The sequence below is a fragment of the Glandiceps talaboti genome, chromosome 8 (genome assembly GCF_964340395.1).
Source record: "Glandiceps talaboti chromosome 8, keGlaTala1.1, whole genome shotgun sequence".
Taxonomy (NCBI): domain Eukaryota; kingdom Metazoa; phylum Hemichordata; class Enteropneusta; family Spengelidae; genus Glandiceps; species Glandiceps talaboti.
Window position 1 is genome coordinate 9,104,675 of NC_135556.1, and position 25,326 is coordinate 9,130,000.

The 25,326-nt window shown below is 37.2% G+C and overlaps 1 protein-coding gene across 3 annotated transcripts in view; it reads right to left on the reverse strand.

The window, feature by feature from the left end:
* Window positions 1–3,782: 3,782 nt before the first annotated feature.
* The window catches only part of LOC144438626 (uncharacterized), a 32,443-nt gene continuing 10,899 nt past the window's right edge, over window positions 3,783–25,326 (reverse strand). For 2 of the 3 annotated variants that reach the window (XM_078127734.1, XM_078127735.1), the window contains exons 3-22: window positions 23,162–23,286; window positions 18,736–18,792; window positions 17,763–17,833; window positions 17,055–17,178; window positions 16,650–16,718; window positions 15,436–15,598; window positions 14,430–14,512; window positions 13,646–13,729; window positions 13,343–13,395; window positions 13,055–13,132; window positions 12,571–12,631; window positions 12,194–12,311; window positions 11,439–11,503; window positions 10,150–10,224; window positions 9,423–9,504; window positions 8,360–8,442; window positions 7,315–7,569; window positions 7,145–7,198; window positions 6,912–7,001; window positions 3,783–6,355 (exon numbers count right to left, since the gene is read on the reverse strand). In XM_078127734.1, coding sequence (XP_077983860.1) covers window positions 6,212–6,355; window positions 6,912–7,001; window positions 7,145–7,198; window positions 7,315–7,569; window positions 8,360–8,442; window positions 9,423–9,504; window positions 10,150–10,224; window positions 11,439–11,503; window positions 12,194–12,311; window positions 12,571–12,631; window positions 13,055–13,132; window positions 13,343–13,395; window positions 13,646–13,729; window positions 14,430–14,512; window positions 15,436–15,598; window positions 16,650–16,718; window positions 17,055–17,178; window positions 17,763–17,833; window positions 18,736–18,792; window positions 23,162–23,286 — 1,934 coding nt within the window. In that variant the 3' untranslated portion in view covers window positions 3,783–6,211. The remainder of the gene's footprint in view (window positions 6,356–6,911; window positions 7,002–7,144; window positions 7,199–7,314; window positions 7,570–8,359; window positions 8,443–9,422; window positions 9,505–10,149; window positions 10,225–11,438; window positions 11,504–12,193; window positions 12,312–12,570; window positions 12,632–13,054; window positions 13,133–13,342; window positions 13,396–13,645; window positions 13,730–14,429; window positions 14,513–15,435; window positions 15,599–16,649; window positions 16,719–17,054; window positions 17,179–17,762; window positions 17,834–18,735; window positions 18,793–23,161; window positions 23,287–25,326) is intronic. The other variant, XM_078127736.1, reaches the window with a different exon arrangement.

A 25,326-nucleotide genomic window follows, 5' to 3' on the forward strand; every position in this document is an offset into this window, starting at 1 on the left:
GTTAATAATTTAAGACCTTGGGAATCACTACATAACTCAACTGCGACAGGTTTGACTACAAACCTCTTGAAACACAAATTTTGTTATTATTAAACATCAAAACTTACTTGTATATAGTTGGACAAGCCACGTTTATGTCTGCTCAAATGTCGGTGTCTCTTCGGATGTATTTCCGATGCGTCCACAGTTCCGACGTTAGATAACCTGGGTGATCGAAAAGCGATGCGTGGAGATACAGGTATGGATGGACTTGACCGTTGCCGTGATAACAGCCCCGGAGAGTATCTCCTGTTAACACTATCAGGACGTGCCCCATCTCCAACAACATTGAGAAATCGCTTGCTGTGTTCATGGTGAAGATTACTGCGGACAGACATCTCAACCGTCAATGTACCTGATACCACACTGTGCGTAAAGAGCACCTACCTACAAATCAATCACGCCTAACGAAGTAATGACTGAATGCATGAACGCAGGATACGTCGATTTGTGGGCGTGAGTCAATCTTCCAGCGATTTACATTGTATTAGTTCGTAAATACCTTTGTGTTGTGTATACGCGGTCGTTCAGTAATACTTTACGTGCAAATAAATGATTCCTATACAAATTGTCTGACTTACCAACAAAATACCCACAGGCATTATTGGACCTACGGATATAGTAAGTCAATTCCGTTTTAACAACAAAGTTAAGACAGTGAAAAATTACTCGTCGGTGATATTTCAGCCCACTATACAGAAGAGGTAATTTAATATAGAGAGTGAGTGAGTGATAAAAGATGACACAACCTGTCGTAAAATCAACGGTGTCCTAAAAACCGCCACTGACCCCCACATTTTATTATGCCAACTAAAAAAGTACAATATCTTGTCCATCGTAAATGAGATAGAACCGATCAATTGTTAACTTCCACACTAACAATTATTGCCATGTTCTATCAACTTGGTCATTGACACAACTGAGTAAAAATTGACCACCGAGTGAGATTCGAACTTTAGCAATAAAGACCTATGCTTCAATCCCGGGGTCAGCAAATTCGTGCTAACTTTAATATCAGTGGAGTCATACTAAGGACTACAGTAAGACAGACTGATTTCTTTGTTTATATCCAATTTGTTCTATATCTCTGTCACACAGCGGTTTTTCTCACCCTAATTTATTTTTTTTATCTAATCCAACATGGGCCTTTAACCGTTCATTGTACTTTTTTGGATAACATTATCAGCGGTGTTACACCGTACAAGGCCGTGTTTTAAATAAACAGGATAATATAGTCACGGTGTTTCCGGGATGACACTCACAGCGGAACGATGAAAGACCAACTAGTAAAGGTAAAAGGAAGACATAAAATGGGCACGGCGAAAAAACCAAGGTTGACAACAATTCTTGCTACAATATTATTTACTTCATTTAGTTATACCGTATAAAGATGGTGTTCAGTTTCCAAACTAGACACCCTTTTACGACCATGTCCCACGATAATGTTTTTTTTTTATTGAAAAGCCACAACAGAAGCTACACGTGCAAAATTACTATGGATTATGGATTTTTTTCATGCATGTGGACTATTAGAACTTATTGACACAATTACAGTTAGTAGTTTTAAGTTCTGTGGTTGTCTGGTGCACATGTCCAGATGTATGAATTGGTTTTGACAAAAAAGATTCATTCTCCTGGCGATCATCCCTTTGTAAGCGCTTATCCACTCCACGTTCAAGCCACCATGTTGAACTTGCCTTATTTGTACGACGTCTGAGTTCACCTGAGGAAAAATCTTTCTTAAATCATATAAATTAATTTTCCATTTCCATTTCCATTTTGAGCGGCCTTAAGTTTTCGTAGTATGGGACCTTAGCTATAGCCTAGGCGCGCGTGTGAATCGGACAACTGACGCACTTCCTGAACCGACGGTTTCCTATGCTATAAGAAGCTATACGGACAGGTGATATAAGATTGTAGCGTTGTTGTTCATACTTAATAATTTGAAAAGAGAACGTTAAATGGTATACCTTTCTCACTCATATTTATTCACTTTTGCTTTTTGTTGGATATTAGCGCTATAGAAATTTTTACTTTATCTTATCTTTATCTTATAAATAAGTTGAACAATGAGTTTTATGGTATAGACCTAAAATGTATTATCCACACTCAGGCTCATTAGATTGGACAAATAAAAAAACCCTCAAAAGTGAGAATAGTATACATGTAGTTTAAAATTTGAAGTAATCCCAGAACATTGTTGTTTAATATTAGTTATTTTCTCATTGTGTGATGTCTTTGTTGAGTCCCGTCGGCGTTTATCGTCTGCGTTGTTTAGTTAAAATTACTATATCCAGGAGCCAAAATCTCGCCATTTTCTCTTGTAATCACCTTATCGGTAGACCACCTAGAGGCAAGGATACTAACGTGAAAGGACTAGAGGTTAATATTACCATTGGTTTATCTCCGCCTTTGTAGACCAGATGTCCGTAAAGAACAACAGTCTGGTTTCTAGCCGATGGCATTTAGATGACATTTGACACAAAACATGTCTCTACACGAGGCAATGGATATATTATTTGCTTTAGGGTTGACTAAGTTGATGTTTTAATTAGAGTTTCGATCGGTCAGTATCCTCGGGTGATACTTTTGAGGAAAATTTGGATGCTAAACGATTGACGGTTCTCATAGACAGAATTTGTGACCTCTGCCATTAGTTAGGGGTAGACGTCCTTCCCGGGGGATAACTCCATGGGTAACATTACGGAGAGGCTCCTCATAAACATTGAAACCCGACATGTTATGATACCAAAATTTATGCAAAAAGTATACCCTTTCTGATACCAAGTTTCATTTTATTAGTAAAAAACAGGGCTCCCAGGGGAAACTAGCCCTAGATCTAGGGTGGCATGAGTGACGAGAGTGCGGAAGATTTGAAGGTAGATACACCAGGTTGAAACGCTCCTAGTGTTGACTGCATAGTCTCTGTTAATTAACGCCAGTTTTGATTCACCCAACCCTTTCTCATACCACCATCTCATGAAAAGTATACCCTTTCTGATACCAATCAGCATAAAAAACCAACCCCTTTCGCGCGGACCCTCCCCGTATTGCCGTCTATGGGAGTTGCCCCCCGGGACGTCCTTTATATGTAAATTGGTGTGCAATTTTCGACATTCTCGCTAGCCAAAGCTTGTTGTTGTGTTGTTCCCGCATTGAACGCCTTCTTTTCAACCCAGAATAACAAAATCGAAAACAAACAACACTATACGCGCGAAGGGAATAGAGGTAAATAAAGAAATATTGCCACATTCACCACATCACATTTTAATCACATTTATGCTAGACGTCTCTTTTTCATTCTTTTTTATATCTAGATTGGGTTAGCTCGTTTAGTCGCTACATCTATAACTCTGCTACACTCATTCTATATCTGTCATGGTTTAGCGGCATTAGAGATCCAACGATCGAGTACACAACAGGCTAAGATTCACCTATGGTTGGGACTGCATACCATACAAAATAAGAGAAAGCTAAGGGGCTCCACAGACTCAACACTTTTATTTCACACTCCTATACACGTGACACGTAGGATACACACACACACAGTCATCCATCGTATCATTTGCATTAATATACACGCAGTCAAATACAATCAAACAAGGCGTGGTCCGTTGTCATGACAAATAATTACATAAATATTCAAAACAAAAATTCAGTGAAATCGAAAGACAAATGTTTAATGAAAATATTTTACTCGAACAATCTGAACATCGAGTTGCCATAGCAATTCAACAGCACTGTGTACGAAAAATACAAAATAAAATGACGTAAACTTTGCAAATATTTGAGATTATTTTCTTGGAATTGGGAGTATGTCTTTTCAAATGGTTACATTACAAGGTACAACCTAATATTCGATTTACGATGGAAACCAAGTAAGTTGAAAGAAATCATCGTCTGTCGCCACAAAACTCTCACTATTACATTGCTACATTTTATTGTCCAGCTCCACAAATGTCTTACTAGCTCACATGTCAAACGAAATGTAGCAAATGGTGGATAAAATGTAGCAATGTTAGTAAGATTGTTGTGGAGCCAGACAATTAAATGTAGCAATGTAAGATTTTTCTTGAACCAGACGATAAAATGTAGCAATGTAAAATTTTTGTTGAACCAGATGATAAAATGTAGCAATGTAATTTTATTTGTTGAACCAGACTATAAAATGTATAGGAATGTAAGGTTTTTGTTGAACCAGAAAACGTCTTCTTTTCAAGCCTACTTGCTTCCACATATTGTAAACACTATATTTCATGTCTAGAACAAACACGGTCATACCTAAAAGAAATCCTACAAGTAGAAGCATTAAGGAAATGTGATTGCATTGCTTTTACTGACCAGATAAATTGTGAACTATACTCAACAAACATCTCTGGAAGAACCAATGGATACATAGAGGAGTTTTGCAGATTCTTCAATATTTTTTCTTACAGTACAATATTTTCTCCATTCAAAAGTTTTGTTCATCAAAAATATTGTTGTGTCTTTGAAATTGCAGGCGAACACTCAGAAATTGACTGCTTTCATAATTTTATGATACTGGGGACGGTGATTGTAATACCAAACAAAATAAAAGAAATGTCTCATTATTTAAAAAAACTTACAACGCTTTTGCAACAACTGAAAAATATTGACGGATTGTCCTAAATTGGAATAAGTCAGATAAGTTTGAGACTTACTGCAATATCGTTGCCTTGTACTATAAATTCTAAAATAAAACGTATTTCTGTCGAGTCTCTATGTTATGGGAAATTTTTTCTGCATATTGAACATTATTATGTAAATCACAAACACATTATTTTTTTGTAAATCTATCGTAGCGACGAGATTCATTGCAGCTGAGAGAACGGGACAGTTTTATTTACTGGACGGAGTTAAGTGCTGCTAGCTAATTGTTAGCACCCGATGATGCCATACAACTATGAATATCAAAAACATAGGCCTACCATAACAATGTGAAAAAGAAAAAATCTTTATAACAGTAAAGAAAATGACATGGACGGAAAGTGAAAAAAATCGAGCCATGATTCATTCCTTTGAACATACCAACGTCAAATAAATAACTTGTTGCATATTTACTACTTTCAGACCAAGCCAGCCAATCACCTTCAAGCTGCCAGTGTCTATGATCCTGTGTATACCCTATGCCTCGCCCTCCTGCCAGCTAACGTGTCTAAAGTGTTATATGCTGTATTCGGGTGATTGGTAGTCTTCATGTACTCTTAGACTAATACACTCTATTGCCGTTCAATGCTTGTCAACAAGTCTTCAATTTGCATCCCTATGGGAAAATGCTGATTGCAAACGTATCAAAGAAGAAAACTTGTGAATCCATGCACATGACGCCTTAGACATGACACAGCATGTCTTGGACCATTCTAGTGAAAGGAGGACACTTTTTTAATAACCCAAACTTGATTTATAATGTCCACCCCTTAAAAATATGTCTATGGGTTTCTTACATAGACATATTGTATATAAAGCAAATATTTCTCGCAACCCCCAAAAATGGCGTTAAAATTTTACCGTATTCCCTTTCGGAAAATAATGCTGTGTTTTCTACCATAAGGCTTGTGCATCTTAAAGAAATGAAATACATTGTAAATGTCTTCAACGATGCTAGTGACCGCTAATAATTATATCTCGTTAAACAAAACACTGTTCTTAAATCAATAATTGGAAATGGAATGGATGGAAATTTAAAGCAATGCAGCAAGTGCTGCATACAAATAATGCTGTTCTAGGAACTGGGTACAGCTGAACCATGGAACTACCATACATACATATAATTGTTACATGTTACTGTCTCTTGCAGAGTGGATTTAATAAATTGCAATACAATTGTTGCATTTGTCTGTCACTTTGAAGTGTGGATTTAATAAATATACATTGTAATACAATTGTTGAGTGGATTTATATACATACAATTGTTGTATGTGTCTGTCTCTTGTTGAGTGGATTTATATACATTGTAATACAATTGTTGCATGTGTCTGTCTCTTGTTGAGTGGATTTATATACCTCCGTTCCTCTGTCTTTTACTGTAGTCCTGGTGATATTTCAGTGTTCCAAATTTGAAAATTTTCTGGACGGCTGTATGAGTGCTTCTCATGATACTTATAAAAGTACTGTCATTTGTGGACACGTGGTCAATATTGTCAGTTTGAGATTATATTGACACTGCAGCCTTGTGGTTCTTTCCAAGACGACTGTACTGTGAAAGTTTCTTCATAAGTATTGTCTTATATTGGTCCCACGTTTCTTGTTCTTCTAAATTTTGCATTGCGTCTTCTTCCGTAACGTATTCCTTGTTCTGTGGTTCATAAACAGATGCATTACATTAAACAGATTTGTTTAAGTGTACCATTTAGATTCCTACAGTCTTTAAGTATGGCTATCGGCTGTCTATATGGTAGTGATTCAATGAATGTAAAATCTTGAATAGCACATTTTCATATCTGTATTATAATTTAATCTGTATGAGAGAGAGACGTAGGGAGAGAGAGACACGCAAAGAAAGAAAGAGAGAGAGAGAGAGAGAGAGCCAGAGAGAGAGAGACAGGCAGAGACAGAGCCAGACAGACACAGAGAGAGAGAGAGAGAGAGAGAGAGAGAGAGAGAGAGAGAGAGAGAGAGAGAGAGAGAGAGAGAGAGAGAGAGAGAGAGAGAGAGAGAGAGAGAGAGAGAGAGAGAGAGAGAGAGGGGGGAGGTCTCAGAGACAATAAGAGATGTTGATTGAAAAAAATAAGGAAAAAGTGAGATAGATAGACCTAGAGCCAGAAAGACAGAAGAATGTTGAACCCCAAAGCGTTCATATTTCTTTGAAAGGGGTTTAATACTAAAGTGAACTATGGATCTATGAGACTCACCATTGTTTCTAACTTCAGCATCGTTACAGTTCCAGCATGTTGTCTAAAGAAACGTTTATTGACTTTGATGATCTCAGCTCCATCACTCCACTGTAAACACAAACAACCAGACAATGGTCGGTTATAGAACGGTACACCCTATTGACTGATATACGGTTAAATTTCAGAAACAGAAAAGAATTATTAAATGTGTGCATTCTTTGGGTTGAACGAAGATGAAGAAAAGAACTTACCACACTGACTCCGGATCGTCTTGCTCTCGTTAAACCAGACAAATCATTCAAACCCTGTAAAAACAAGAAATTGTGATACGATTAGGAACGGGAAAGCACGAAAGGAAATGAAGTAGGTCCGTGTGAAGTACAATGTCGTCCGTCAAATATGTAAATGTAAATGTACTTACAATCATGTCACCTGACTTGAGTAGGTCCAATTGCAGATAAGCTCTACGTAGTGGGGTTTCCTCGTCGTCATCATCCAATAGGGGTCGTCGTCTTCTCATGATGTGTGGTTCGGTTCTTGCTCTCTGTGTCATGAACATACCTCGTCGTTGCCTAGCAGCAGCTACGAGCATGTGCCTCTCTTTAGATCCAGCCGCTGCTAGGGGAGGAAGTTCGATCGAGATTGATGTCCTCTGATATTTCTTTGTGTTGGGACCCTGTAAAACAACAGTGTTCATTCGTTAAGGTTCACTTGGGGAAATTTGTGTATATCATTTTCAGAATTTTTTTTACTTCAACGCAGTTGTCTACGTAGGTGTCTAAATTACTCGTATGTGATTAATCTGACACCTCCTGCTCAATATCTGGTATATATGCAGACGAGAACGTAATTAACTCAGTAGGCATGGAATAAGAGCAATACAAATGAACTAACCCGCACTGAATCAGATTTTACAATGAAAATCACCAAACTGTCTGGTGCAACAAAAACCTTTACTAACATTGTTATATTTTATCTTCTGACCCAATAAGACAATGCTGTATTTTATTGTCTGTATCGTCAAATTACTGTTGGTAAGATTTTCGTAGAGCAAGAAAATAAAACATAGCACTGTTGGTAAGAGATTTGCTGAGCCAGACGATAAAAGGTAGCACTGTTGGTAAGATTTTTGTTGAACCAGACGACAAAATGTAGCCACTGTTGGAAAGAATTTGATGAGCCAGACGATGAAATGTAGCAATGTGAGTAAACATTTGGTTGAGCTAGACATAACAATAAATGTAGCATTTCGGTAAGATTTTTATGGCGCCATACGACCTTTTGTTTTAGGTTTCGTGAATTTACTTGTATTCAGATGTACACACCCGTTCATCGCATCCTTTTCAAAATCGAATCATTGACACCACACACCGTGTACTAAACATCAGATTCGTTCAGTAGTTTCCATGAATATTCTGGGAGTTCTGTATTCATGGTAGCCAGCCAATCAATCAATAATAACTTACTTTCATTGCATCCACCTGGTCAATTTCTTCTTCTTCTCCTAGTTCACTGTCTTTATGTGTACTTTCGTGAATGCTGGAAGTTTCTGAAATTCAAATGACAGCGCAAAGTCATGGATTTATTCATAGTATCCATTTACATTTGTATTTTAAATGTCATGAGATTTTGAAAGTTCCAGTTTCTTACTTGTTATGTGTTCGATGTTAAGTTGGAGAAAGAGACATGGGCTCTGAAGGAGGCATCAATATGATTTCTACATGCTATAAGGCCTTAGGAAGCCATATGATAAAACAATAATTATGAATATATGTAAAATCTGACTCGGGTATAGGGACCAGGGCATGCCGACTTGTCGATATTAAAATCTGACGTCGGAATAAGACTCGATAGTTTTATTTACCACTATTCCTTCTATATTGTCATTTGTTTTCGATTTTTGTTGTTCCGGGAGTGAGTGTGAAAGGCGCTCATTCCCGAAACAACAAAATCGTTAAGAAACGACAATTGACGAATGAAATAGAGGTAAATAAAGAAATAGAGCCGTGTTCCGACGTCAGATTTTAATCCGCTTGCTATTAAATAACCATGACTATATCGAAAGTTTAGTTATACAGCGTTTCCTCGACACTTTATTTATGCTAACGTTGGATAGTTAAGCTTAGTTGCATAAAATGATAATAGCAGAATTTGTAGTGTGTAAAAATACAACCCATTGGTTCTGTTTGATACTACCACGCCGAAATCAATAAGAAATTACTCATTCCATCCATCCTTTAAGATAGCATGGTTGCAATTTCTTGCTACATTTTGACAAAATGAAATAAACCATGTGAACGTATTGTAACTGGACACAGACATACAGGCGCCAATGTTTTAATGTCTGCATTTGATGTCTGCATGTCAATAGTTGGTTCATTTCATTTTTAAACAAAATGTCGCAACAAAATGTATTCATTCAATCTCGAGTGTAGCATGTGCAGTTATTGGTTTATGCGTGGTTGTATCAAACAGCCAGTGAACTGGAACATGAAACATGGTGGATGACAACTGAGGAAGTATGCATACCTGATGTCATTGAGTTCATGATGGTAGACGATGCTTCTTGACTCTGCGATACCATACTTGTTCTTCGACTAGATGATTGAACCTGTCAGAAATTATATTTTATAAGACAGCATACAGATACATACTAGCTGTTTATGCGAATTATAGAGAAGAAAATAATCTGATATGTTTATGACAGTCGACAAGTTTTTAATTATTTTGTCCATGAGCCTAATTTGGGCTGTATACACCCCGCTACTCAAAGCCTGTGGTGGTGGTGGCATTGACTGTTACTGTGTAGAGTACTGAAACTCTACGAACATTATTCTGATTGGGCTAGGTAATTTTACATCATATTTGCAGGATGAAAGGTAAGACCCGGCTACAGCATACTGGCTTCGTAATTCTTCGGAAATACATAAACCATTCAGCAGCTATACAGGGTACGGGTTTCGCAATTTTTCGGAGATAAACTTATTGAGAGGCTACAGAGTACTGATTTCTTAATTGCTCGGAGATAAAACTACTATATAATTATTCGAAAAGAAAAACTATTGAGCAGGAATAAAACCACAGGTCTGTTGTAGCAGAGGTGTAAAGCACAGAAAAAAATGACTACATTGCATGAAACATGATTCAGAAAATGTGAAATTTGCCGATGAAGAAACCTGAACCCAAGAAAACACATCCAAGATTTACACCTGAAGGACATTAATTTTGTAATATTAGCGAGTGCGCCACCACTTACCATCCCACTATCATGTATGCCTAACGATTGTGAGTGAGGATTGCTTATACAAAGATGTTCAGGTACCTTGTCAATCTGCAAAAATGAGACACACACACGGTTTAATAATGATAATTATGAAGTTGTTATTAATTCAGCAAAGAGTATAGACTGTTAGATCCGTCGTTGGTGGCGCTCCACAGGAATGTCCACAACGACGAATTTTTCAGTCTACTGAGAGTAAGAATACGACGACAAAAACATGATTTATAGAAGTGGAGAAATGTAGACATGTTTTTCATTTAAGTTAATTTCCGCAAGTCATTTCCATTGACGCAAAGAAAAGTAACTATATAGGAGCGTACGGACGCACGTAGCATTGCCGTAAAGGGGACAGTAGTTTTAAATTTACGACGATCAACCAAGTACGTATTTGGCTGCTTAAATTGTCTCGGTGTGATGTGTAATGATCTGATTTAGTGGAAACTGTGAACTGTGATTAATACATGTGGGAAAAACTAGTGCGAGTTCAATCGATCAAAATAATGTGCACTGTACTGATGATGGTGAGTGTGATCATACCGTGTTACGGTCAAATAAAAACTAACGCTATCCCGCATGTTGACAGTTCCTTCAAAAACTACCTTTTAAACATGGCATTGTTTCTTTCTATATTTTAACATGTTTTATGATTTATTGAACAAATGAATATACTATATATAATGAAACAAGTCATCGGAGTCATGACAAACATCTAAGGGGTATATATAACAGAACATTATGGACGTCTCCCTTTTCATGGTTACCGTACAAATGTTTGAAATAAAGGTCAAAATACTTTATATATAAAAAATGAAGCTATTTTAGAATCCAATATGGCCGCCGAATACTGTGTTAACTCTATGGGAAAATAATCTATTGTCGATATACCCCGAGAATTTCCTTTATTATCAACAGGACCTGGAGCAAGCTTTTTAATGTCAAAGTTTGGATAGTTTTACTTTACTTTGATTAGCAGGCAAATTGGACAATTTAAAGTAGTATCCATTGTTGAAAAAAAAATAATGCTTCACAGGTCGGATACTTTGTTTTACCTGATTCAGACTGTGCTGATGAATTTACACTTTCAGTTCAAGATAAGCATTTGATATTAAATAACCTTCTATGTCATAAACCCGAATCTTATTTCAAAACTCTATTGTCTAAAGTTCACCGTTTCTTTAGGTCGCTATCACTGTTTGCTAATGTCATTAAGTAACATCTGCGATTGCTCCGCGTAATAAAATAGTCCTGTGACGTTGTGTACAAACCTCTGGTAATGTAAAATTCTTCTTCCCTCTTTCGATGATTCTCTTCATCTTGGTTTCTAACATGGCTGAAATTAAATGAAATCAACGTAGAATTTATACTTCTAACGTTCAACTTGTACGCCCTCAACGACTCCCCTCAGAAACACCAAGGCGCATTCTACCTAAAATTCGTGAGTTTTTCTTCTTCGGTTTGTATATTTCACTAGTGTGGATGAAAATTTGGTATTTATTTTGGAGTTTTAATTTATAAAAAAAACACTTACTTTAATATGTTTTTCTACTTGAAAAAAAACTATGTGAAACAATATGTACCAAGCTCTTGTTTATAACTAAATAAATTGTAAACAATTAAATAGCGTATAAAATATTTGTTATTGTACGTACAATATCAACATTTTTCCACACTATTTTAGTCTTTTGCAATCTATTGAATTACAAACATGGATATTGTTGAAGCTTTTTCATATTTTTTTTTCAAGTAGGAAAACATGATAAAGTTGTTTTATGAATTTAAAAAAAAATCCAAAATAAATACCCATTTTGTCATCCATATGACCATTTATTAAAATCAATCTTGTTGGGGTCAGTAAGATGAGAATGCCACCATGTAGGACATTGACAATAATACAAATATCACACTCTGTCTAGCTCGATATCTCAAGTCTAAAAATACCTTATAGCTAATCAGTTGTCATGAGGGTGTGGAAACTAATTGCATGCCTAGACTTTTTCCATGTTAAGTTAAGGGTACTCACCATCTGCATGACTGTACCCCTTAGCACAGCCTAACTTCTCCAAACGCTGTTTACTACTTAGTCTTTTATCTTGCGTGACGTCAACGACGTCTTGCCTCCTGACACATTTACAACGACCCTAGAGGGGTAGCGACAACAGATGAATGAAAACAACAACAACAACAACAACAACAACAACAACGACAACAACAACAACAACAACAACAACAACAACAACAACTTGGACACCACCACCACCACCACCACCACCACCACCACCAATTGAATCAATGATGGATAAAGCGAAAGCTTGTATACCTCATGATCAAAGAAACAAAAATGTTGGGTTGAATTGTAATTAAATACAATTTTAGCAGATTTTTTCACTGACAACTTACCGACTTGACGATATATATCCAGTTTCTTGTGTTTGTATCCTTTACCACCTGTTTATTAGGTCTGAAAAATATAACAACAAAACAATAACTTAAAGATTTTTTTAAAAGTTGTCTCCATTCGAACAATATAGGCAAGGGTCCAAAATAGATCATTCATTCTCATGATGCAACGGCGTACCGTTGCCGCAAAAAGGTGTGTAGTTTACGACGTTGAAGTAGACAGGCTATGCAATCTGATACATTGAAATACTGGTGCTAAAAGTAAAACATGACTTTCATGTTATGAAATCAACCCGAAATTTGATCGGGCAGTGGTATGACTGGTCGTTGAGGGCGTAGTTCTCTCACCTGCCTTATGCCACCAAGATCGCACTACATCGACAACGGTGGACGCAAGATAGAGAGCTACTGCGTAACCAAGTAACTACGGCTTGAAATAACAGACTTAAGTATTCATTGACATTAAACTTGACATCCCACTTACCCATAGTACTTGAATTCTATTGCTTCCGGGTGATTGAGGAACTCTTCACATGGAAATTCTCGAAATAGATCTATCGTTCTGAAATAAGAAGTACACCATTCGAGTCAGTTACTCACGTCTGATAGAGTCAACGGATGGAATTAAGACGAATCCTTAACTTTGACCCCTGGCTTTGACCTTGAGGCACAGAAATAAACCATCAAGTGTAAACCCAAATGAAAATGTTTGTTAAACTTGGATGGAAAATTTCAATATCAGATGTAGAGAATAAGGACAGATTATACTTACCGTAAAAACTCGATTGGAGGGCCAGCATCAGTGTTTTGAAGGAAAAAATAGTCCTACAAGAGAACCATACATACGTATTACACTTAGCCTATCTTAAGAAATAATGCAGTCATAACGTTAACAGACGTTTCGAACATTGTACAAAACACCAAATGATGTTGTATCACGTTTTAAATTACAAAGGTGACGACAAAATAAGAATAATAAGTAAGGGGAAAAGGGGAACGGAAAGTTTAAAAAAAAGTGCGTATTATCATGGAAGGAGAAAAGATAGTTTTAAATCCACAGTGTTAGGATATTCACCTTTTTGTCGATAAGTAAAACTTCAACAGGTCCTTTACAGACCAAATTTGATTCTCGCTTCCATTGTTTCTCCATTTCTTCTGTCTGTGTACGAAAATCAAATTCGATTTTTATGTAAAATAGTCATCAAACATTTCATGACGTCATGAATAGTCAACAACACAAATTCATCAGTTACAGGCCCCAGGGCCTAGGGATACCGTGACGGCATAACGTTTTGTGTTATACATGTACTAGTTTGCTTTTGTTACACTAATTAGCAGTCATCGATTCACATACGCCATATCTCTTCCACGCTGCCTGCGAAAACATAACCGGTAACTATGAATATGGGCGTTCAAACAAAACTCGCCCTGAGCAGAAATGTACATGATTTATGAAAGGTCAAATCAGACATCATGCAAATAAAATCAAAATCCAACGTGAATGTCGGAACCTGAAGGCGCGCCCACAGTACAAGGATTTTCGAGTAAAATTATGCAGTAGATATCGGTACATGTAAAACAGTCCTTTTAGCGATGCGATGCTCCGATGACTCTGAGAGAGCCTAGAGTAGGAGCTTATCCCTTACAAGTAATTGTGTGACACATTATTTTTGCCAACAAATTAGACTAAATAAAATATCGACTGATTGCAACGTGGTATTGTCATTAAGTTTCTTGTACGACTGTCTCATCTCACATCATTCAAAATCGGAAAATAGTAAATGATTACTCCAGAAAAACAACACTAAATATTTACATCTTCATATAGTATTCACAGACAAATACAATATCTCTCTTACGTCACTTATCTTTCCTTTTGACAGCACACCCATTGATTTCGTAACTTCTCCAGTTTGAAGTTTGTACTGTCGCAACATATTCACTGCAAAAGAACATCAATGATGGATACTTTTGTGACAGCGAGTCTTGCAAGAAAGACAGGTTTGCAGTATAATATGGCTTCTTGATATAACTCACAGACCCTCGCGAAATACATTAATTTTTATATATGGATTGGAACTTAAAACCAAATTGCATGTATATTTAATCAGAAGACATCAAAATACACACCAAGCCATAGTCCAGAGACACGGCTATCTGACTTGATAATGCCGTTCCAGATAGCCAAGTCTCTGGGCTAGCCGTATCGTACTACTACTGCCAGTTTCATGTCACCGTATGATACGACCAGACAGAAACCACTACTACACATTCTGCACTTCAAAAGCAAGGTGACAACGTTTTGCTAAATGTAGTCTGAATGAAACAATTTAAGGGTGCTTCAACTAGATGCAGACATGCAGGCGTCAATGTTTTAATGTCTGCATTTGATGTCTGCATAGAGGCACACTTAGTTCACTTGATGTAGACAATATGTCGCAAGAAACTGCATTCCTTCAATCTTGCTATATTTAAGTGTAACATGTACAGTTTCTTATTGATTTATGAGTGGTTATATCAAACTGGGCCCGTGAACGGTAACGTGAAATGGTCAGTATGTAGACACATGCACAGGTAATCTCAGGAGTGTATGGATAACTTAGTATAGGTATCACAGTAGCACGTGAGGGTATTCATCTGTAAATCGATTTTGTCGAGACGATAAAAAAATATCAATGCAATGGTAGTGCAATGTTTTATACCGAATCATTCAAAGTAACCGTCAATTAAGAATCGTAAACGAGACACAAGTAATAAATTATTTACTTCTCGAATGTTTATCTCAAATTGTCTGTGCTTCTGTATGTTAGACAGAGCTTGCCTAATAGCATCGATTATATTTTAGTCGCAAAATACTCCACTAACCTCGTCCGGATAGAATGTAATAAAACCTATCGGCTGTTTTCCCCTGATATGCGATCACTCGACCACCGTCGTAACGTTCATATCCAACACGTCTCGCCATTTCCTCTTCCATTTCCGTTGAGAACATAGTGAACGCTTTGGTGGTTCGTAAAACCCAAATGATCTAAACAGACAAACAGACAGACAGACAGACAGACAGATGGATGGAATAATACAGATTGTCATTAGAGAATGTATTGACCATTGCGACAAATGGAGGCATGTCGTCGTTATCACTGTCGTCATTAGTCACAAACACAATACAGTAAACCAGAGACCCTCCACCTGTGCATGTGGGTGGAGGGTCTATGATGAGTGAACACAAGCTGAATTTACAACTTTGTTTACTTGGATGGTTTATAAAAACAAGAATTTAAACTAAACCACTCTGGAATGTCGATGCAGGCCTTCGGTGACATTAGAGTGGCACAAGCTGAGTTTACAAACTGTTTTACTTGTATGGATTACGAAACAATACTTAATATGATTGGGTTATTATGATATGTATGTCTTTACCGACATCAACTATCATTCGTTGGCATGGTTAGCACAGTCTGTGGCATAATAGGGGGTTTATTAACATTTTAGTGTACGATACTACATTACGTCATCGGAGGGCCTATCAGACACTCATTGTCTGGCTATGAGGGTACTTACTAGTAGACGTCTGCTGTTATGTAGCAACTATTTCCTCGGGGCTGAAATCCGAGCTACCTTACACGTATTCTTTCCATAGCCATAGCCAAAGCTAATTACTGAAGAGATGACTATTGGCATAGAAAAATAGAACACGACTAGTGTCTCGCTCTTTGTAAATTCAGGTCATCATCGGGTATTAGTCAATACCACGTGACATGACCTAAGCCAATCACTGGAAGCTACATGGATGACAGACTATGCCTGAATACGAGTTTTGAGTTCTGCCATTAACAAGTGATGTTCCAGTATGTTCAGTAAGTAGAATACAGGAAGTCCATTTTAATAAAAAGCTAAAAACACACACGCAGCTTTATATGCTCCTCTAGAGTTTTTCCACAACTATTGTAACGAAAAAGATGTGTGTGTGTGGGGGGGGGGGGGGGGCAGCAAAATCAGTTTGCACAATTACTCCTGTTTAGGAGACTTTTTGAAACCTGATAATCATAACCGAATGTCATTGTCGGACTTTGACTTACCCTTTTCAGGACTTCCGGTTCTCTAAATTCAGGTCGTGTTGTTAGATAGATCTGTAGATCTACATTAATCTGAAGAAAAATAATACATTTAATGTAATCATTATTTTAAATTATGTAAAATTATGCAAAATTATGTAAATTGTGTTTCAAGGCAGATTTTTTCTAAATTATGTTTAATCGAAATGAAGTTTTGAAGTTTGTATTGCCGCCACACATTTACTGCAAAACATTGAAAAAAGTATATATTTTCCAAATTTCAATCATAGCTTGTAATATTGGTGATATATCTGGCCATGTTTTGCATTGTTGAATGGGGAAGGGGTGGGTAGGGTGGGGTGGGGTGGGGTTATAACTGTGACCTCTGTATAGGACAAATACAAATCCAATTACTTTAATGTAACTCACACTACTTTTGCTGGTGTTGTTTTTGTTGAGGGCGGCATTGATTCCCATACCGGTTTCGTCTTCAATTTCGTCCGATTTAATCGGGGCATCATTCTTTCCTGGTTTTTTCTTTGTCTGAATATACCTGTGGGTTAGAAAAAGACTTCTTGACAAACAAATAAAACAAACAAACAAATAAGCAAGCAAGCAAACAAACGAACGAACAAACAAACAAAACAAAACACAAGTAACCAACACATAAACGCCCAGATATGCGAATGTAAATTTGAGAGAACCTCTACTCTAGAATAGCTTTGACAATGCGCATGTCTGTATACGATACCTGTAAATAACAAGTTGCTCTCCGAACACACAATGGGGCATACAGAGTGAATTACAATAACGTATGTGTAGACATGATCACATTATCATGTACATGACAACAGTGTTGATAAAAAGCGTTAAATATCAGTGTACAACCTTTATGTCTGCGACAACAAGGGGGCACTGACCCCTGTACGTGCATCTATTCAGTCACGTGATTTGTATAAACGTGCGAGTTTGTCAACTTTATGAATCTCTTGTTAGATGCACTATCACAAGAATGTTTCTCAAGGGACATTTTAATTTACATGACATTATGTTATATTTATGATATTGGACAGGATCTTGAGTTATTTATAGACTCTTTGCACGGTTAACGTATCATGTAACTTAATTATTGCTCACCTTTTTGCGGCATCCATAAATCTTACGGCAAATAACGACATTCGAATTGCGTACTTGAATTTTTGTCGCGTCTGGTGTAAAGGACGGAATAAAAATTGAATAGAGTAAAAGGGCAATTAAAGATTATACAACCTTGATAAATCAAGTCTTGTGTAATAAAGTACACGTCGGTGTGAATCATGTTGTTGTTCTGTAAATCTTTTTCTGTCAGCGTTGTTACAATTCAAACCGGTTAATCCGAAATAGAAGATCGCCTGACTTTTAAAAACACCACATCTTTTGGCGCGACATAACATTGCTACATTTTTGTTTGTATGACATACCTTTGGGTGGTCCACGTGCTTAAAAAGATTCAATTGTAACAATTGCACTTCAAATATTTGTCGCGTCTGACGACAAAATGTAGACTACATAAAGATATTGTGTTGTTCAGCCCTATCAGAATTGTAAACCACCGAGTGATAGTCTGTATCATCATCATCATCATCATCATCATCATCATCATCATCATCATCATCATCATCATTCATGGCATAAATGTTGTATTTTACAGACTAGGTAAAATGTAGCAATGTCAGTACGATTTCTGTCGCCACAAAATGTAACAATGTCCTTTTTGACAGTTTAATTGTTTGAATTCACCAACTTCATTTTTACAGCACTGGATTGCGTTTACTTAGTGTTCGTATGAGTTAGAACAACATAGTAAGTAGGGCACAAACTATATAATTTATAATATTCTAATGGTGTGTTTGAATTGTGTCGGGGCCAACATTTGGGTATATCAGGTCATGAGAAAGAAAGAGAAAGAGAAAGAAAAACAGCAGGTGTAATAAGATATAGGTAGAGTCTGGGATTAAAACCAGCATTTGTAGTCGGCTACAGCAAATGTCTTCTCAAAAAAATCAGTATAGAATCACACACACAAAGCAGACTTGAAGACTACATGTAGAATTTGAACACATGGACTCACCTTCCATCCTTTCCGACGAGTTTTGGTAAAAGTTGACGGAGATTGTGCAGTCAGTTCCTGGAGAAAATAAAAGTTATTACGTGAAATTTAGTAAAGTGTTACAAATACCGGTCGGAAAGTATTCCTTAATTCCTTTTTCGTGTTCTTGGCTTCAAGGAATTGACCAGACCGAAAACAAACATTAAATTAATTAAAAGAGAAAGCGCAATGCCACTACATGAGCCAATAAAAGGAAGTTGGCCTCGAATCTTCCCATTTTCTTGCCAAATGATCCTCTCTATTGTTTAGAAAGAATTATCACCAGTGTGAAAGTATGATAATGATTGACAAGAGGGCTTTTCTGACTTTGAAAAGAATGTCGCAGGTGACAGATATACCTTGGTACAGTAATGAGTACATCTATTTACTACATTTAACAATTCCGATCACGCCCCGTCTTTAACTGAAATGGGGCTATTTTCTAGTCATCATGCAAAGTAGGGGAGTTCTTCTTTTAGCGAGTCTATTACTTTCAAGTAGGTAAAGACCAGTCACAGAAAGACGCTTACAAAGTTTCTTTAGAGGCGGGTGTTAAAGTTCGGTGTTACTGCCTTGGGTGATTTCCTGCTGGTAAATCGTCATTAAATGTATCGCCCTTGGCAAAAAGTATTCATTCATGTTGACTCCCTAGTATGTTGTACAACAATTGCTATTGTGCGAAGGTTGACCGGTTGATTAACCCTTTTCCCAAGTAAAGACGCAAAACGTTCAATGCGTTTGCGCACACCATGTTGTCATAGCAACGGACAACAGTGTAGGGTTAATGTTTGTTGTTAGATCGAGTTTGTACTTTGTTTGGTGAAACAATGAAAGTCATGTGTACGTACCACAAAAAAGGACACGAACACCAAGGAACAGATCCCACAGAATAGCAGACTTTGCATAGCTCTGTATCGTTTTCTTAAAGAGCAGAATTTGAACCTTCGTGTTGGCCGAATTCTGTTTACATACACAGTATTGCAGCAAACTAATCTTGGGGGAAAATGTTCACCTCTTAACAGAAAGTCATGCATTTTTGTAAATAGTGAGGGTCTGCTTAGAAGTACAACAACGGAATTCGTTGAGGTAGCGTTTTTACAAATGTAAGGCGACTAAAAGAAAAATGTGTATTGAAGTCAATCTTTTGTATTTTCTCTCTACTAAATTTACATTTGCTTTATTATATATTTTTCTCTCTATACTACCAACCCGTATCGATTTATGTTGAAGGGAGACGACAAGTTAACCCGATGAGCTGGGGGGAGGAAGTTTATAATTACCACATGTCACTATAATACAACTACTATGGATAACTTGAACACAGATAACTTGGATTTGACGACGTGAAAAGGTTAGCCCCAGAAACCTATTTACGTTACGGAACCCGATAACATATCTAAAGCTACAGTTGATCACTGATAGTACTGGTACAACACTGTTGTGTTGTCAGATATCAGGTTGGGGTAGTAGAACTTTTGTAGAATCTCTGAGTACAAAGTTACCGGCTGATAGATAGAACTATCAATATAACAACACTAATCACTATATACATTGAATCCTTGATGAAAAAAAGCACCGTCGAACGGGTCCTCAAAACATGTGATGGGCAAACAAATCAGAAAGGCCAGAAGACAGACGGACAGACCGACCGACAGTAAAACAGACTAACAAACAGGCAGAGATATAGACAAACAAACAAACAGACAGACAGATATACATACATTCATAGATGCATACACACACACACATACATACATACATACATACATACATACATACATACATACATACATACATACATACAAACATACATACATACACACACACATACATACATACATACATACATACATACATACATACATACATACATACATACATACATACTTTCATACATACATACATACATACATACATACATACATACACACACATACATACAGACAGACAGACAGACAGACAGACAGACAGACAGACAGACAGACAGACAGACAAAAAACTGATGAGATGTGGGTAACATATAAAACCTTATGTTAGTTCTATAACATTTCAATGCAATACAACGGAAGACAGTTGAAGCTATCGTCGTTTAGCTCGACAAATAAAACGAATGTTAGTAAGATTCTTGCGACGTTTTGTTTCAAGTCAACTGGCTTCCGTTGTAAGTATATTTTGCTGTCTGATAAGTGATTATTTAGTACCATCATTCGATTTATGGAAAATAAGGAGAGGAGAAAGTATAGGGTATGTAAAGATATACCCATGATGTCTGGCATTGATTGCATCCACCCTGTTGAAGACCAACACATTATACAGCCAGTACTGTGTACAGAAAACTCAGCCATGTCAATGTCCCTACGGTATTGGTGTTATTTTTCGAGTCACTTTTAGTTACAATGCATGGATTGTGTGGAAGCGAGGAGTGGCAATACGTGCATAAATTTGTGGATTATATACGGCGTACTCTCGGTGTCAACGTGACGTTTCCACGGCTGCTGATTCGGGTTGGACAAACAAATAACATACCCAGACATATATCTATGTATACATGGTCACTAACAGCTTTCCAACTATTAAGGCTTTAAAAGAAATCATTTTGATATATAATATAATGAAAATAACAACATCACTATATACTAGAATTGTGTAACATTTCTGTACGTTTCCTCAACCATGATCAGTTACCCGCGGCTTACTATTTATTTTAGAATGGTATGGCTTTTCAGAGAAATGCAGTTACAGTATTTCCGGTATGAACTTACAACGAAATATCTTTAAACAATGGATGTTTGAAATTGGGTATTGCTATAAATTAATTAATATTAATTAAGTAAAAACGGTGACTATGTATATGTAAATCTTAAATATACACCCATTTTCAAAATTTAAATTTTATATATATATATATATATATATATATATATATATATATATATATATATATATATATATATATATATATATATATATATATATATATATATATATATATATATATAATTTTCCCTAAAAATTATAGTAATTTCACTTTGAATATTAATTGTGTTAGAGGTTAATATCATGATATCTGAAGGACGGTGAGTTCATTACCACTACAGCTTGTAAAATGGAGACAAACGCCAACCAAACCAGAATACAGCCGTTTTTCACGAGACCATTACACTTGGTCCAGGAATGGTTGGACCATGGAGTTCGGAGAATTTCTCATATAACCACTACTGTAACAATTGATATTAATTAAATATAAACAAGTCGTCGTCTGGATTAACAAGAATCTTAGATACAACATGTCATTGCTACACTGTAACGTATGGCTCGACAACAATCTTACTAGTTAGCACTGCTTATTTTCTTCTGAATCACCTGGAGTAACAAAAATCTTACAAACGTTGCTACATTTTCTTTGAGTGGTCCTATCAGATCGTCATTAAATTATATACATTGTAACAACCTATAAACTCTTGGATGGATTAAAATGTAACAATTGTACACATGTTTGTTGTGCCAGACGATAAGATGTAGCTAGAGCTGTCCGTGTATTGATTCATACGGCGTGGGACAAGCCTTGGAGGAGAAATAACAGTGTCTTCTAATTATTGTGTTTGGGTTATGTTTATACATGTCAACAGACAAATAATTAAAGAAATTAATATCTTTTATTTCAATAGTCCACATGGGTGTAAACAAAATCTCATCTGTTTAGAGACATTATTCAAGTTGTCAAGTCCTTCGTGTCATGTTCCAGGACGCTTATAATTATGCATGCCCTTTTGTTATCTTAGGATGCTGATTTACTATGCATAATGTAATGTTGTTACAGTATCAAACGAGAATTTGGCACTCGGTTTTGGACCTCAGAGCTGTGAGCATCTGACTCACCTGGCTCCGGCTTTGAGTGAGGCAGTGAAGTTGAACTCAGGGCTCTACACGAAGAAAGTCTACGCTCCAGTTTTATTCCAAACATCGTCCCTTCACTTTATTTTCTACTACACATATTTGCTGATCATTAGTTGTATATATAGCTATGTTACTTAGTTAGATTTTTTGTCATGTCGATAAAATGTAGCAATGTCAGTAAGGTTTTTGTTAAGCAAGACGATAAACTGTAGCAATGTTAGTAAGGCTATTGTTGAGCCAGACCAAAATATGTAGCAATTTTAGTAAAGATTTTGTTAAGCTAGCCCATAAATGTAGCAATGTTAGTAAAATGTTTGAGCCAGACGAAAAAATGTAGCAATGTTAGTAAGATTTTTGTTGGGCCAGACGACAAGTTGGTGCTAATCAACTGGTTTCTATAATATCTCTTATGACCATGACTGCATCGTCTATGGTTGAACCAATCATCGAATTTGTAATGGTCATGTGAGAACGACTTTGTAATGCCGGAATAAAAAAAAGAAACACCTACCAAGACGTATGTTCTGAGAGGTTCGTCAAGTTCATCTATTAGAGTTGCACCTTTCTCCTGTCTCGGTGTCACCATGTCACTGATTTCATCCAGTCGTCGTTGGATGGTTGTCATGGCATCTTCCTCTGGAATAGGAATAGAAAGATTATGTCTTCGAGCTGTGAACTGTTGATTCATGAAATCGTCAGTTTCGGAAACAATTCGTTTAATATGTGACGGAGGCTCGTATTTTTGTACTTTATCAGGGTCAAATACTTGCTCCGAGTCTTCACACTGTTTTTTGCCTTGTTCAGGGTCGACTTTAGACTCGCTCAATTCAGGTTGTTCGTCTTGTTTGTCAGATTCATAGTCATTCTCAGAGTTTTCCTCCTCGTCTTCGTTCTCATCACTGCCTACGGAGTCCCCACTCTTGCTACTTTTATTTTCATCGTCGAGGTTGTCGCTCACATCTACGGGAACATCTTCACTTTCTTCCTCGGCACTAATTTCCTTGCTGTCAGTGGTATCTTCTGTTTCCTGTTGTGACAGTCGATCAGTGTCTGGACTTTCCTCCTCATTATCAGCAGTCTGGATTTCTTGGTTTGTTTCTGAAGCTGCAACTTTATCTTGATCAGTGTTTTCTGACCCAACCGAGTTCGGGGTAGTCTCTGTCACAACCGCCTCTACATGTCTCTCTGTCACGGGCACACCTTTCCATGTATCTGGGGGTTCTGAAGTAGGTTTGGACTCGACAATTGCGCTATTCTCTCGACTTTGACGATGGGACGGTGTGTCGTCAGAGGGATACCAAGTTTCCTTGGAAAATCGTCCTTCTGTGTCCTCAGATCGACTCACCGCAACCGGATCTTCCGAATCCTGTTGCATACTTCGTACCTGGTGTATGGTTATCAGCGACTCGGAACAATGTTGAAATCAAAACGCGGTGAAAACACAGCAAATATACTTTTGTTGACACGTGAGAGTACTTATCCACCAAACTACATAATTAGTTATTATTTTGGTCAGTGGAAATCATAGTCTCCAAAGAATGTTCGTCTAGAATCTTGAAAATCGCTGTTGATACGTAGTCAGCAAACACCGACCGAGCGTGGCATAGACAGGCACTGAACCGTGATGCCACCAACTGCAGGTGAATGGTATTGTGTCGTTGGTTTGAGCTGGTGCGAGTCAATCGATCCTACATTTTATCACACATCTATCGATCCGTTCTGACGGTCTCTGCTAAACGAACAAAAGTCACCTGAAACGTGATAACTCGACGTATTCGATCGCGAGTGATCCGCTTCTAGTCACCTTTAGAACTTGTCAGTGTACACATGTATGACACAGGTCGTAACCAAGACAAACTCGTGCACGGGTGATAGGGTAGTATTATATATATCGCGGAATATATATGTGCCACCCTTAATAAAACAATAGACGAGATATAACATCCACACAACGTATCTAGTCACCAAACATACACGCATGGAAACCGATAAATGTCGTTGCAAAGCGGCGTCCACCAGTCGCAGTGGAAATATCAGATTGAGATTTTTTTCATTTCGGCACCTGTTTGGCAAATGGCCGAGCTCAACGTAATAACTAATAGCTAAGTAGCACCGAACAACGCATTAAATTCCATAGAATAAAAATCGGGGTCAGGTCTGAGATTTATCGATCGCGTTACAATGTACCCCACAATTTGGACTGATTTATTGTTTCTGGGTCAGGGGGTTAAATGCAAAACCGCCCAAAGAGTTAAACAGCGTCGCTGCGATAACAAACGCCCCCAATGGAATGTCTGGTCTCGACAAGTGCTCGGGACATACATTTGTTGTCTATATACAGCAAAGTAAAATTCAGATATAAGTTTTTAAAACTCGCGATAATTGAAAACTAGTAAGAATACAGTTCCTTATTTTTTATACGGGGTTGGGGTGGGGTTAGGGTTTGTCTTAAATCTCTCCCCAGGCCAGGGTCTTGTGACAGCTAAACCCACTACAAGGAGGTGAGTAGTGGGTGATATTCTTGAAGACTGCCCTTTCATAAAACTCTTTCTGCGGGTTTTAGAATTGTGATAATTAAACCTTATCTTTAAATCAACTGAGATATGGCAATGATTATCATTTGTACGGGAGTGATTAAAATGAATCAGCTTTTGATACGAGTGTTTAAGGTCAAAA